Source organism: Idiotropiscis lumnitzeri, chromosome 17, assembly GCF_059441095.1.
Source record: "Idiotropiscis lumnitzeri isolate Australia: NSW breed Sydney's pygmy pipehorse chromosome 17, RoL_Ilum_1.0, whole genome shotgun sequence".
Taxonomy (NCBI): Eukaryota; Metazoa; Chordata; class Actinopteri; order Syngnathiformes; family Syngnathidae; genus Idiotropiscis; species Idiotropiscis lumnitzeri.
Genome location: NC_142407.1, coordinates 5,783,975 through 5,798,806, shown reverse-complemented (window position 1 = coordinate 5,798,806; position 14,832 = coordinate 5,783,975). Strand labels below are relative to the sequence as shown.

Here is a 14,832-nt window from a genome sequence, read left to right as displayed (position 1 = left end):
GAGCAAAGATTGCAAATAAGAGAGCCGGTTTCATCACTGGATTCCATCGAGCCTTCTTTGCAGCAAAATCTGCATGGTGTTCCATTCACGAAGGCCCAATGTGGCCTTTGTGTGGGCAGAGTCCAGCGGTTGACCTCAGTGAATGGAGGTCTCTATGTGCTTCACTGTCATCCCGTTGCTTCTGGAGCTTTATGGACTCCGACTGACCATGACTGGAATCCTGTTGACTCTGTGTGGAGTCTTGTCTCCCCCCGCCCTCCTCATAACGTATTCACAGAGAGTCACTGCGGGGTCAGTGAATAGAATATTGACAAGCAGGCGTATGTAACATGCGCTCTTGTATTTACATAAGTGTAGTGTATTTTTTTTTTTTTTTTTTTTTTTTTTTAAGTGTACATGCAATGGTCAAATGCCCCAAAAAGCATGTAACACACACCCATTATTTGATTGGTGGTAACAGTCATACATACAGATCCTACTGAGTGGGATATAATTGTGTGAAGGCATATGTTATTTGTAGCATGTTGTTACTTACTTACGTCAATCGTGGCTTATCAAACAATCCCAATAACTTTAGTTAGCGCATTACTGATAATTCATCAAATTGTTTTGCTAACCTTTTGCCCCCCAAACGCCCTTTTCTCTCCTTTTGCAGGACTACTCACGGAAGACATTAAAGCGAACCAGGAAGTTCGTGGTTGACGGTGTAGAAGTGAGCGTGACAACCTCGAAGATCATCAGGGACGATGAGAAGAAGAATGAGGAGATGAGATTTCTCAGGTATGCAGACGAAGCTCCTCTTACACATCTGATACGCAAACAAACACCGTTCACCCGTAAACATCTTGGAGAACTATGATGGAACATTTGGGCCATGCTGATAAAGAAAATGTCTATGTATCCCAAAAATGTCCTACATTTTCGGGATACATAGACATGCAGCATGTATTATGATAATTTCTTCATGATGTCAAGGCAGCTATACTCACTTGTGGCATATAGATATGCAGTAGATGTGCTATATTTGTATACAATGAAACACAAAAAAAGCGTTTGGGAAGATTGATTTAGGTGGTAAAGTTATGAGTACAAGAATAAAGTTCCAAAGTTATCCAACTAACAGAATATTTCTATGTAAAGTAAAGTTTCTTTTTTTACAAGAAAACAATTGTCACGCTCTTAAAATTGATTTTTTTTTTTCCCCCTTAAAGTTGACTTTTACTTTTTCGACACTTTTCCAGTTTATTCTCTAAAAAGTGCACAATAGACATTTATTTTTGTAATGGGACTTTTTATATTCCCTCAACATTTCTCCATCCCGCGGTAATGCTTTTCTTTTAGACCTAATACGCCTCTTTAGTATGCGTCATTTTCCTGGTTATTCTTATGCAAATTCAGCCTTGACCTCTTCATTAACTTATTTGTTAATATTGGTTAATCAAGTATACACCCAAAAAAGTATAAAGATGCCGAAGGCACATCTTTGAAGCTCTACAGTTGCACTACTCCTACTCTACTGCTGCCACCTAGTGGTGGGAATATGTCATTAAAACAACTGGCACACATTTCACTAGATTTATATGAACGTACACTTTAACCTGGTATTTGTGTGGTCTGTGTTTTTTTTTTTTTTTTTTGTGTTCAGGCGCCAGGAGCTACGTGAGCTGCGCTATCTCCAGAAGGAGGAGCAGCGAGCGCTGTCTCAGCTACAGGGCAAACTGGAAACGCAGAAAGACCAAATGCAGAAACGCTTCGACCAGGAAATGAATGTGAGATGCCGTTAATGGGCTGCAGCACAACACAGATCCAGTTACAGTTAATGTGCTTGAAGTATGAGGCTGCCTTTTCTTATCCCCGACATTGGGTGTGTGTCATTGTTTTATATACTGTGGGAAAGAGAGACAGGATATAAACCAACGGAACATCAGCAGGCTTCGCCAATTTAACAGTCCTAATTGTCCTGAAATTTTAGAAGTTAAGATATCAAACCCTCAGTCTTAAATGTCCAATGGCAATGAACTGTACCTCATGCATCTCATTTTTATTCTTACGTGCTAAGTGTCCTTAACTCGCGTATAAAGTTTTATACACGTAGGAATTATTTTTTGGGGGGTTATTATCGTATCTCTTTGGTCATGCATTATGTCAATACCACAATGTCTTGATCTCAGACCAAGAAGAAGTTCTATGATTCGGAGATGGAAAACCTGGAGAAGCAGCAGAAGCAGACCATTGAGCGGGTGGAGACGGACCACCAAAGTAAACTGAAAGACGAGAGCAAGCGCATTAAAGCCGAGCAACAGCGGAATTACCAGAAGTTCCTGGATCATCAGAAACATGTGAAAAAGGAGGTGGATACACCTTAAAAAAAATCCCCGATTTCAAAATAGCATTACAAGGAACTGACCGTATTTTTTTTTCCTTTACAGTTAAAACAATCCGTTGACAAGCTCCCACGAAGTGAGCGCAAAGAACAATTGAAACAGCGCATGAATTCCTTCCAGGAAACCAAGCAACACGAGGTGCGTTGACAAGGAGGTATGAATTAATAATGATTAATTTATCATTCATTTCCCCCCTTGTCGATTAAGGAGGAGCAATTCCTGGCAGACCAGAAGAACTACCTTGACTCGACCCTCAGCCAAATCATCCTCAACAACAAGAAAGAGATTGCCGATACAGAGAAGGATTGTCTCAGCAAGAAGCAGCAGCTAATCCGAGGTTGGTTTTCTGTGACGGGCGTGCGAGCGTTGTCGCTGGGTGCCTTACGGTTGATGAACCCATCCCACCATCCTCTTCGTCTATTTGCTCAGATCGCGAATCTTCGGTGTGGGAATTGGAGGAGAGGAGCCTCCATGAGAGACATCAGCTACTGAAGCAGCAGCTCAAAGATCAATATTTCCTGCAGAGGCATCTCCTCCTTAAAAAACACGGCAAGGTAAGGTGGATGACCCCTGAGGAACATCCCATCATTGCAAGTACCGTATTTTCTCGACCGCATTAAAAGGCGCGGTCTCAGTTATGGATACCATTTCTGGAATTAACACATACATAAGCATTTTTGGCTGCAGGTATGATAAAAGATGGCATCTTAAATCATACGGTAGCATGCGTGTACGCTAAAATGTATGCTAGCGTATGTTTATATAATAATAATAATAATAATAATATGCCCTTTATTAGTCCCACAATGGGGAAATTCGAGAGGGAGGCTGGGTCCTGAACGCGGCGCCTTAGACCACTCGGCCACCCTATATAAGTCAACGGGAGCAAAACTGAGTTCAGTTTTACTTTATTGAAGTAATTAACATGCCAGGTTCCATCTCGTCATTGTGAGAGTAAGTCTGGTTGCCGTGTGGCTCCTCAGAAATGATACCGGCTTTTGTGCAAGCAGCCACGTTGGTCCAACTAGCAACAATCCATTCACATATTGTGGCGTAAGTCACCCGGTAGGGCTGGGCGATATGACCTAAAATCAATATCGCGGTAAATTGGGCAATTTTACCTCTAACGATAAATGCACGATAAATTCCCCCTGAGGACCAAAATCAAAATAAATGCAGGAAATGCATATTAACTGTTTTTTATTGACCAACTGGTACACATTACTTTCAGTGAAAAATAAAAGTACAAAAACTATTTGTATAAACATTCCAAATAGCTCGCTTTGGATGATTTGAACAATGTCACAAAGAACAGGAGAAAAATTGTCCCTCTCACAATATCTTTTTCTGCAAATAGATTGTGCCGAGATGCTGTAATGCCATTTGCAACGGCCTAGATTTGTGTAAAGGTATCTTGTAACAATATAAATAATGCCATGTGCAAAGGAGCTAGTCACCTGTAAACAAAATGCTAAATAGAATGTGGAAAAAAATGTCGATGGAATGCCAGTGCCAAATAAACAAGTGTGCTTCATCAGGAAAATGTGCCGTCTTGAGTACGCGGGTGCGCTGTCGCCACTTGTCGTCTATGTACTGCACATTCAGGCTCAAACAGGGATCCATGTTGCGACTCGACCACAAGTCGGATGTGGATGCAAAATGCTTGACATGTCTCCGCTCCCGTCCCGATGTTGTCCATATTGGGAAGTAGGGTTTGCAACAAATATTTTCGTACCTCTTGTCGGCTACTTTCATGAGGCGTTTCAATCCTGTGCGCTCCACTGTAACTAGAGGAGCTATATCTTTAGAGCTATGTGCTCGGCTATCGCGTCCACCTCTGAGACGTTCTCTCGTATGGTGTCGCCTCCGTTATGGGCTGTTGTTACTTGTCCAAACTTGCTCCTTACTTTGAACTTTTAGCACAAGCTCTAAGTCAACAGCATGGTTGTGTTGTGGGTGGTGAAAAAGAAAAGATTGCACGTGCTGTTTTGGTGCTTACGACGCACTTTGTAGTTCATGTTCTTTTGCTTAAACATCGTCTTTATGGAACCCAAAACATTTCCAAATGACAGATGTCGATTTTCTTTTCGGGACAAGCGCGACAGGAACAATTTCAACAAACGTTACTTCGTCTTCAGCCGTGTCAGCCGCTTCTGAATTTCAATCGCCAGCTACGAACGCGTCTTGTTTACATTCTTGTTCAGAAGGGTGGAGTCACGTGACGACACGCGCTGTAGCCGTCTTAAAAGGGGCATGAACATCGCCGCAGACAGAAAAGACTTCTTTTTCTTTTTCTTTTTTTTTAGACACCGAATTTACCGACAGGGGCAAAATGATGTCGGTCATTGTAATACATTTCGGTAACGGTAAATTTTTGGTTTATCGCCCAGCCCTATCACCCGGCGCTGCCTCCTAATCTTGGTAAGGCTGTGTTCGCCGTCTTTCATCCATTGCTCGCAACTTCATGTTGAACACCCTGTTTAGTTTACATGTTGGATTGGAATGATGGCAAGCTCCTGGTTAATTTGCTGCACTATACAGTATAGCGGTACCTATTGGAGACGTTATAATCACCTAAATTGATGGTACAAAACACTCTTAATACAATTACAAACACATCTGCTAATATTACCCTTTAAAATAAATTGCTTTCTGATTATATAATTGCTTGTCCATGTCTACGTACGGTGAGGATAGTGCTTAACTTCCACTAACTAGCCAGGCTAAATTTAGCTTCTCGACTTACAAAGATTTTAGTCTCTGTCGGAATGTTCGGTATCACGTCAACGTTCCATCCTTGACACAATTAACTATGTTCCTAATATTGAAGGCCTAGCAGCCTTTTTGTTTAATCTTGTGGCGTTGCAGAAAAAGCAGCAACATATGCAACAAGCTAAACTTCTCAGTGAATAGCTGAGGGTAGGTAAACGTATGTGTACTGTATGGGCAAAAGGAAAGCGGAATTTGGTAACTTCACCTTTAGAAAGGCAGTTTAACAGACAATAATAAAATGTCAACGTTATGTTCCAATACAGGAGGTGGAACACATGCAGCGCTACAACCAGCGCATGATCGAGCTTCTGAAATCTCGGCAGCAACAGGAGAAGAGCCGCCTGCCCAAAATCCAGCGCAACGAAGCCAAAACCCGCATGGCTATCTTCAAGAAGAGCTTGCGCATCAGCTCCACGGGCAGCAGCTCAGAGGACAGGGAAAAGATCAAACAGGTTGAAACCTTTAAGAATGCGGGAGATTGTCACATGTAGGGCACAAACACAACTTGACAGGAATTCCCAAATCCACATCCCCGTTAATTTGTGTGTTGTTTTTTTTGTTTTTTTGTTTTTTTTTTAAACAAACTTGGTGCTTTAAGATGTCATTGTAATGTAGATTATTGAATTGCTTATGTTTGTTTAAAAAAAAAATAATACATGGGAAGATGAGCTTGAAAAAGTAACCTGATATTAATTCACAATTGCAATATTGAGACGGAGCAGTTTTCAAAATGGTTCAGCCCTACTTCTAACAGCTTGTTTCGTTTGCCCTCTGAAGTTTTCCCAGCAGGAGGAGAAGCGTCAAAAGACGGAGCGCCAGCAACAGCAGCAGAAGCACGAGAATATCATGAGGGAGAAGGTCGGTGAGTGCGAGGGAAACATACGAGAGCTGCAGCAGCTGCAGGTACATACAAGGGCCCCCCGAATTTTATAAATAATTTTTGCCTATTTCAAAAATTGCTGTTTAAGAATATAACATCCATGTTGTGACTGCCTCAGAATGAAAAGGGCCACATGCTGCTTGAGAATGAGACGCAAAGGCTCAAACAGATGGATGAGCAGCACAACCAGCTGCTGAAGGACTGGAGGGAGCAGCTGAGACCGAGGAAGATGGTAGGTTCCCTGATACAATTAATTTAATAACGTTGAACATTTTTCATGTGCCTTCCGGTGGCTTTACACTCACCGTTGAAGTTAAACTAAACATCAAACTAAGATAATTCCACCTTGTCTTTTTAAAGCAGCTCCCGAAAGAAAGGAGCCATCTTAAAGATAATTATCATCCATGTTGTGATGCTTAAAGTAAATAATTGGTAAAAACAAATATGTAAGCAGACTACAGAAGAGTAGTCAGTTTTATCATCTGCATAGAATAACTAATGTTAGTGACATACAGATAAGCTAAGAAAATAGTTGAGACATTATTATAAATCCCAATTGAGATATAGGTAGGATAAACGTGTGTAATCGTTTTGTCTGACTATCTTTTCATGTATTCCGCCTCTTCCTCCATCATAGGCGCTCGAGGAGGATTTGAAGAACAAGAGGATTGAGCAAGACGCATTTTTCAAGATCACCGACATGGGCGACTTCCCTAGTCCCGGGGGATCTGTCAACAAGCTCTCCAAATTTGTGCCCTATCAGGACTCATCCACCACATAAGTGCATGCCTATGCTGTGATACATCCACATTCACTTTTTCAGAATTGTCTCCAACTCACCGACCTTACAGGGCACTACATTGTTTTGCTTTTTGTTTGCTCTGTCCCGACAGAATGCCTTATGTTGTTATTCATGTTAATATGTGCATATTCATGTCTTAACCCACATTGTTTGGTTTTTCTTAACCACATGATGGTCACATTTTTGGTTGATGAGCAAAGGCCACAAATAGTTAAGAGTCAGGGGTTTTTGGCTTTTTTTTTTTCTTTTTTTTTTTTAATAGGTAAGACGGTGTCATTTATTTTCCAATGCCCAAATAGGGAGTAGATTTTTTTTCTGTAGGAGGGATGTTTGATGATGTCAATGCTATTGACAAAATATCCATTATGTAAACTAGTTACATTCCTGTATGCCTTATGTTGTTTTGTTCCAGAGTTGCCAAAGTGTGCCTTTAATTTATTTTTGCCCTGTTTAATCTCAATTCATCACTGTAAATTTTAATTTAAATATTTTCAAATATATATTTTAACCCAGAGCTGCGATAAGAAGAATGCTTATTACTGTTATTACAATGGTTGCCATTATTATTTTGAATAAGGTATTGCTGAAACCAAATTTAACAAAAATGGTCATAGTAGTATTTCTTTTAAATTATTCTTTTGGAATTCATTTTAACACACGAGGAGGAGAAGTGATTGTTTTACTGTTGGAATCGGCCACACTGGATGCTAAGTGACATAGCCAAAGTGAAATACTGTTCGTCAGTTGGACACCCAACTTGTTGAGTGTTTAATTGTTGCAGTAGTTCAACTGCACGCTAACTGAAGTGCAATATTACTTTTTTTCCTGAGCTCAAGAGTTTTATTTTTCGTTGGCCTTCCTTTGCACTCATTAGGGGAATATCTGAGGAGTTTCCACTTGAGCTGTCAAAACATTTTTTTTTAATTATTTGGTTTTCAAGGGAATTCAGACTTTTTCTATGCTTATTTGTTGTCCTCCCAGTGTGTAGTAATTTAACATTTAGGTACATTTTAATTCCGCTCTCGTTCATGATTTTTTTTTTAACAGAGGTTAGTCGGTCCCTTTTCTGCTCTTCCTCAGTTTGTATAACGTGGAATGTATTTGGTGGCTTGTGCTTGTGATTGAAACTGTTTCAGAAGGAACCACTGTTGTAAATATCTAATAAATGCAGATTTTCTAATTATTTTACTGTGCTAAGACTGTGTCATGGATATTTTTTATTGAGAGAATGGTTATTGGATTTAATAGGACTACAAGTTTTATCTCAGGCCTGATTGACTCAAGTTTAAACGTTCCGTTACTTTGAACTATACAATTCTACCAGATGGTGGTGCTGGTTTGCAACTCACAACTTTTTAAACGGAAAACCCAAATAGTCTTGAGTCCGCGTGTGTTTCACACACAAGCCCGGCTTTCTATACTCTTGGAGAATACGAAATCTTTTTACTTTTATTGATGGAAAGAAAGCGGAAACGGTCATCTTAAATTTCCTCCGACAAGTTCACCAGAAGGCGGCGCTGTTGATCCCACCTTGTAAATCATATAATACAATTTTATTTATATAGCGCATTTCACAACAGCTGGAGCTGTAACAAAACGCTTATATATGCCATCGTATAAATTAGCAAGTAATTAGAACACAAATTAAAACACATTTACAATAGATGCCAGAATAATGGCAAGAACATCGACAGTCTATTGTTGAGTCGAAAGCTAAAGAATAAAAATGCGTCTTCAAACAGGTTTTAAAAATGGACAGAGAGGTGGCTTGCCTAACATTTAATGGGAGGTCATTCCATAGGAAAGGACCGTTGTCCGGCAACAGAAAAGGTGCGATCCCCCTGAGGCTCCGCCTAGTCCTCGGCACCTCCAGCAGCATTTGGTTCGCAATTTCGCATGCCTGAGGCAGAGGGTAGGGGTGGAGGAGCTCAGAGAAGTACGCTGGGGCGAGGCCATTTAAAGCTCTGAAGACAAACATAAGTATCTTAAAGCAAATTATGAAGTGCACTGAGAGCCAGTGAAGAGAAGCTAAGATTGGGGTTTTGTGATCCGTCCTCCGAGCGGCAGTTAAGCGGCGATCACAAAGTTCGAAAAAAAAATTAATACAAATTAAATTGTTTTACCTCTACTGCTATATTTGCAGAACTGGGCACTTGAGTCTTTTTTGCCGGTCTGTCCCCCGACGCTGTTCCGGTAAACTTCGACTTCCATGAGTTTTTGTAATGAATGAAAATGCCCAATACATGGTTAGAGGTGCATAACTTGCTATACTAATTCCAAGAAATAAAACCACCATAATGGGAAACAAATCTGTAATGTTTATTGATTTATTGTACTTAAAAAAACACACAAAAAACAGAATCACAACCTGATGACATCTTCAATACGTACATTTATCTTTCACATACTGCACTTAATTTCCCTCGCACTCACTTGTATCCTTTTGACAGCATAGCAACTCAGTTAAGTCTTGTCTGAGCTTGTCTGAATGACAAACTATTTTTCCCACTTTTCTGAGTGGTGATGACAACCATAGAATGCATTAGGTCCAAACTAGATGTCACTCAATTTCAATCAAATCATGAATCTCATTCGTTTCCTCTTTCTCATCCCTTCATCAGTAAACAAGGTTAAAAGATGCACAATTAATGAGAAACAAGTGACAGAAGACATTTAAGATCTCTCCAATAAAAAATATTTTTGATACACTGACCACGCTCGATACCAGTCAAGCCCTGTTGTAAAACAAAATTTTGCACTGTACATTGGTCAAAGACTTTTTTTGCTGTTACCACAACACCAAACTGCGACACGTTGACAATACTGTAAAGAATTGCACCGATTACTTGTTTTTTTTCAACCCTACTTTTTCAATTAAGACATTTCCTCATATAGCGGCCGATGATATTTATTTGCTCAACAGCAGCGTGTACAAGCCATTGTCAGGAGGCCTTCATTTATTTTTACAAAAGTGTTTTTAATAATGCACTTATTTTTATGCAATTTTAACATTTATTACAAAAGAATATTTATCATAATAAATATATAGATTTATTAACACAACTTCTTTTAATAAAGCACAGAGTTTGTGTTGCTTTTATTAAATTTTTTGAGGACATATTGTGTTTGTCCCACTTGAAATAAGCAGCACAACGAAATGTCATCTTTACCGTGGGTTTAGGTTAAAAGAAAACCAAAGCATTGGGAAATAAACAGAGGGGCAGTGTTTCAGTTCAAGTTATTAATGCACCTGGCGATGAATTGGGTCAGGGGGTTTATCAAAGCAGAGTATTAGACTATATATACTATTAGAGGAAATGTGGTACTTGACAGAAAATGGTGTAATCTATTTTCACCCCTGAGCATGTGCAAAACATTGCCTGACCTATGTAAAAAGAAGAGCGGGAAGAACATGCTTCGTACAAATCAAGGCAGACAAATATCAGAAAAATTAAACATGCATGAGCTTCATCTAGAAAGCACGTATACTTGGCAAAGTGAACTCTCGTGGTGATTGCTTTGAGCACTAAAGTCGCCAATAAATTACAAAACACAAATATTGCAAGTTTAAGTGTGTTTTTTGCGATACTGGGTGGAGTCTATTCCTGAATCCTGCATATGAAGCCTTTTTTGTATATTTAAGTGGCACTACCTTTAGAGAATGCGTGGTTAGAAGGGATGCTTGTTTTTTTTTTTTTTTTTTTTACCGTATGAACTGTATTGTATTTGTTTGTCTTATAAGAAGTGTTTTTTTATCAATGTTGGACTGTAAGACTTTTTTTACGTCCTCCAATTGGTTGGTCAGGTTGCTCCATGATGATAGACATGGCAAATGTTTTCTGCTGTTACATAACATTGATGGATTCTATAACCGTAACATAATATCGAACATGAATCGATATTATTGGTTAGTTCCCACGTGGGTATGTTTTTTTCACAAATTATTGAGCAATCTAAAATGTAAACGTAAGCAACGCACTGCCAGTCAAAGGTGTTGTTGCTGTAAAAGTAAAAAATAAAAAAAACTGTACTTTTAAATTAAATATGAATACTTGCAACAAAGTAGTGATGAATATTTTTGTTTGTTTTTATCTACAGTATTTGTGTCTGACTGCCTCAAGGTTTCTTGCTCAAGTAATTGGAAGGGATCCAGCCCTCAACAGCTTCTCCTACGTTCTTGCAGAACCACCAGCCACTGCTGTTTTTCTCCAGAACCTCAAAGAGCGTCCCCACCTTGAAGCTGGACGTGGGGTCGTCGCCATCGAAGTCCGCCACGGCCAGATACAGCTCCTCCTTGCTGGACTCCTTGAGCAAAGGTGGGAGCTTGTCTCTGGGTGGGCCGGGCTTCTCGGTCTTTGCCTGGGGCTTGGGGGGAATTACGATTTTCTTACCTCTGGATTCTTCTTTTTCTTTACTTGGGATAACTGGAGAATAGCCCTTTGGTTTAGGGGGTGGGGGTCTGTTGAGTTGCGGTCCAGTCTTAGGAGGATCTTGAGTGTCTTTTAAAGCAGTTGGTGGTTTGATCTCAGTTGGGCTAGATGGGGTGGTTTTCTTCGGAGGAGGTGGTCTTCTTGGAGCCAAGGCCGGGGGTTTCAGAGGGGCCTCCTTGTGGGGAGGGACTGCTGGTTTGGCAGGAGGGGACGAGCTCTCCTGACTATGGCCGTTCATGTGTTTAAGGGGCAATTTCGGTTCATCACAATTCTTGCCATTATTCAGAGATGAGATATGAAAGGGTGGTGCGCTTGGGAGGACTGCCGGATATTCGTTCTGTTGGTTGACCTCCCCTGAAGCAGAGCTGGGATCTGCGGGCTTTGAAGACCTCAGCTTACTTCTCAGGTTGGTGATGTCAACTTTGTTCTCTGCTGGTGGTTCCGGCTTTGTGGCTGGAATGGGTTTGGGTCGGATCACCGGCTTTGGCTTCATAAATACTGCTGGAGAAGTTGCCTCTGGTTTCTCCTCCGTGATTTCAGCCTTAGGTTTGGTTGGCTGCTTGGGTACCGGCTTCAGATTAAACTTCTTGACTTCTTTGGCAGAGACCTTGTGACCACATTCCAGACCCATCTCATTGCGAAGGTGAAGCGCTTTGCTCTTGTCTTCCTTCTTTGATTCTGGTGTTTTGTCTGATTTGAACGGTGCTGCCTTTGGTGGAACCAGCGGCATGATGACCCCAGGAGCTGGTGGTTTAGGGGGCAAAGGCTTGGAATGATCTGGTCTGGCCGGTTTCTCTGCCCCCTCCAAGTCAAAGCTCTTATTGATGGACTCTCTCCGCGGAGGTAGAGCTGGTTTGTCATCAGGCGGTGCTACAGGAGCTGGAGGCAGTGGTCCGGAGAAGGCAGAAAACTTGTTGGCACCAGGCTTCCAGTCTCTAAGCTTGGCTCGGGTGCATGATTCAGGGGCTCCGGTGGGCTCATCCGGTAAAGGCTTAGACCAGCTATCATCTGCGGCCGGGACATTTGAAGAACTGCTGTCCTCCAGTCGCAGCCTTTCCATCTCATTGGGGAGAGGGGCCAGAAAATTGGGCCGCACAGCGTTACTTGTCTTCTTGTATTTATCAATAAACGTAGCTGGGGCCCAACCTTCTTGCTCGTCTATTTGAATGTACCACCAGCCGCTTCCATTCTTCTCAATCACCTAGTAAGACAAAAACAAAGACATTTGAACTCTTTAGATCACTTCAGTTACGTAAACCACGGACTGTGCCTCATTCACCTCCACTTTTACTCCAGCCTGGAAGCTAATCCCATCGGGGATTGTGGTCTGGAAATCCGCTATTGTGTAGAACTCCTCCTCGACCTGCGGAGGGCCGGGCGGCTTGGGAAGGTTCGTACCACGTGGCTGTGAAAAAGTTCAGGCCCAGGATGTTATAATAATATGAGAACATATGATAATAATGGTCACAGCAGAACAAGGTGATACAAAGTACTTCCTCAAATGGTCGCTCGAGTTTATTGACTCAGGGGCAGAGAAAAATAAGGCAGTCCGTTGAGAGTTGACATTCATCGGTTGGAATTGGCTGGATACATTTTCTGTCTGTTGTCACTTTTGTATTACAACGGGAACAAGGCCATACATAAGCAATTTTTGTTCATCTGTCACTATGCGTAGCACACTGAATTGTACTCGCTCTGCTCGGGAACACCAGGTAATTACAATCATCTGGTATTTATTTTTATTTTTTTTTATTAATCTGTTGGAGTTGAGGCTTTTATTAGTTTGTTTGGAGCCCGACGAGGCAACCATTTGAGGATTGGTAAATCAAGTGACTTACTATGGAAAGATCTCTGCGAGGAGGAGGTCTTTGTCTTAGTCCAAATTCTGTAGTTACAAAAAAAAAAAACAACAATCAAGTTGTAATATCTGCACTGTTTGAAACATAAATTCACTTAAACATAGACCTGATCCAAAACCTTTATCATTGAAATTTACTTACTTTTGTTATCAGAGAAGAACGAGAGTCTGTTTTCTTTCTGACTGCCGTCTCGGTTCTCTCGGGTGAGCTGGCTCTGTTTGGAGAATCCGTCCAGATCGTTGGTGCTGGCGTGCGTGGCAACGCCCGCCACCTGCTTCTGGCTCTGAATGTCAGTCTTCTTCAAGTAGGAAGCTGGGGCCCAGCCCTCGCGTCCCTGGTACCTGATTGGAAAGCAGAATATTGGTCTTGTGAAACTGACCAAGGTAAGGTCTGGACCATAAGACCATGCATGCACTATGGGAAAACTCTGGGGAAAATAAGATACCTTGTTTGTTGTAAATGAATACAGTAATAATTTTCTGACCATTTTAATGAGATTGGATTTTAATTTTCCATGGCACACCTGATGATGCCGCACAGACTAATGTGTCATGGCACAGTCGTTCAACACTTTAGACAGTTTATTAAAAGTCAGTGGTGGGCGCTCAAGGTCTTCTCTGCTGGCCAAACATAATCAAGAAATCATGATCATATTCTTCACATTGATGTCATATTACATCGTAGTGTTGAATTTTTAGGTGAGACTTTTTATCCAATCAGAATTCAGCGTGCTTGTATTGCCAGACAGATTTCATAATACAAGTAGCACACACACTTTTCTTTCCGAGGCCTTCAGATACAATTGTGCTGGCATCTCTTCTGTCAAAGCCAATGGGCTTTCAGATTTGATGGACAGTTGTGATAGCCAATCAGATCACGAGTGTCATGATCCGTGTCGGTAATGTTAGTGTTTTTGTTATGTTCTCCACCTTCCTGCCATGTGCTCCTTTGTTTATTTGGTCAGCTGAGTGGGGCGTTCCCTTCTGCACTCGTTCCCCACCAGCCACGCACCTGTTCCCCGTTAGCCTCACTCACCTGATGCCCATCTGCTCCCCTAATGACTGGACTATTTAGACACCTCACTCCGACAACCCATTGTCGGTGCAGTTCTCCCGCCATGCCCTTCATTCCCGACATCGCTGCTCCTCTTCGGGCTGTCACGACCGCTCCCTGATCTCGTTCTCGTTCTCGTTCTCGTTCTCGTTCTCGTTCTCGTTCTCGTTCTCGTTCTCGTTCTCGTTCTCGTTCTCGTTCTCGTTCTCGTTCTCGTTCTCGTTCTCGTTCTCGTTCTCGTTCATCGTAATTTGTCACTGTCCCTGTTTTCCCCCGTCAAGTTTGGTTCTGTTAGTCACGTTTTGTTCATCTTCATTGTTTTTGCACCCTGCCACGTTGTTTTGTCCTTGTTTGATCCATTTAATAAATTCCCTTTAAGTTACACTTTCCCCTGCTTCCTCGCCTTTTGGGTCCACCCCCTTCCCGCCTACCGGCGAACCCCGACAACGAGTTGGTGACGGCCTTCTCGCTGGCCTTACGTTGATGAACGCGTCTTATGATTGGATACTCACTTGTGAGGGGGCAGTGTTATGCGGAACACACCAGAAAGTCGTAATTGGCAACCGTTTTCAAAATCTAAAATATATTCTTGCATTTACCACAATGGCTGACTGAGGGAAAAGTGTGGATTGAATTGCAGATACACTTGTGA

The 14,832-nt window shown here is 41.6% G+C and overlaps 2 protein-coding genes across 4 annotated transcripts in view; one reads left to right on the top strand and one right to left on the bottom strand.

The window, feature by feature from the left end:
* stk10 (serine/threonine kinase 10) overlaps positions 1 to 7,083 on the top strand; it is a 36,766-nt gene extending 29,683 nt beyond the window's left edge. Inside the window, exons 11-20 of the mRNA XM_088279807.1 lie at positions 656 to 780; positions 1,646 to 1,769; positions 2,172 to 2,351; positions 2,430 to 2,522; positions 2,592 to 2,721; positions 2,814 to 2,938; positions 5,420 to 5,608; positions 5,934 to 6,059; positions 6,155 to 6,268; positions 6,674 to 7,083. Of these exons, the coding sequence (XP_088135933.1) occupies positions 656 to 780; positions 1,646 to 1,769; positions 2,172 to 2,351; positions 2,430 to 2,522; positions 2,592 to 2,721; positions 2,814 to 2,938; positions 5,420 to 5,608; positions 5,934 to 6,059; positions 6,155 to 6,268; positions 6,674 to 6,817 (1,350 nt within the window). The 3' untranslated portion in view covers positions 6,818 to 7,083. The remainder of the gene's footprint in view (positions 1 to 655; positions 781 to 1,645; positions 1,770 to 2,171; positions 2,352 to 2,429; positions 2,523 to 2,591; positions 2,722 to 2,813; positions 2,939 to 5,419; positions 5,609 to 5,933; positions 6,060 to 6,154; positions 6,269 to 6,673) is intronic.
* A 2,050-nt stretch (positions 7,084 to 9,133) lies between these two features.
* The window catches only part of sh3pxd2b (SH3 and PX domains 2B), a 32,465-nt gene continuing 26,766 nt past the window's right edge, over positions 9,134 to 14,832 (bottom strand). For all 3 annotated transcript variants that reach the window (XM_088279974.1, XM_088279976.1, XM_088279975.1), the window contains 4 exons: positions 13,269 to 13,468; positions 13,107 to 13,153; positions 12,548 to 12,673; positions 9,134 to 12,469 (listed from right to left, as the gene is read on the bottom strand). In XM_088279974.1, coding sequence (XP_088136100.1) covers positions 10,955 to 12,469; positions 12,548 to 12,673; positions 13,107 to 13,153; positions 13,269 to 13,468 — 1,888 coding nt within the window. In that variant the 3' untranslated portion in view covers positions 9,134 to 10,954. The remainder of the gene's footprint in view (positions 12,470 to 12,547; positions 12,674 to 13,106; positions 13,154 to 13,268; positions 13,469 to 14,832) is intronic.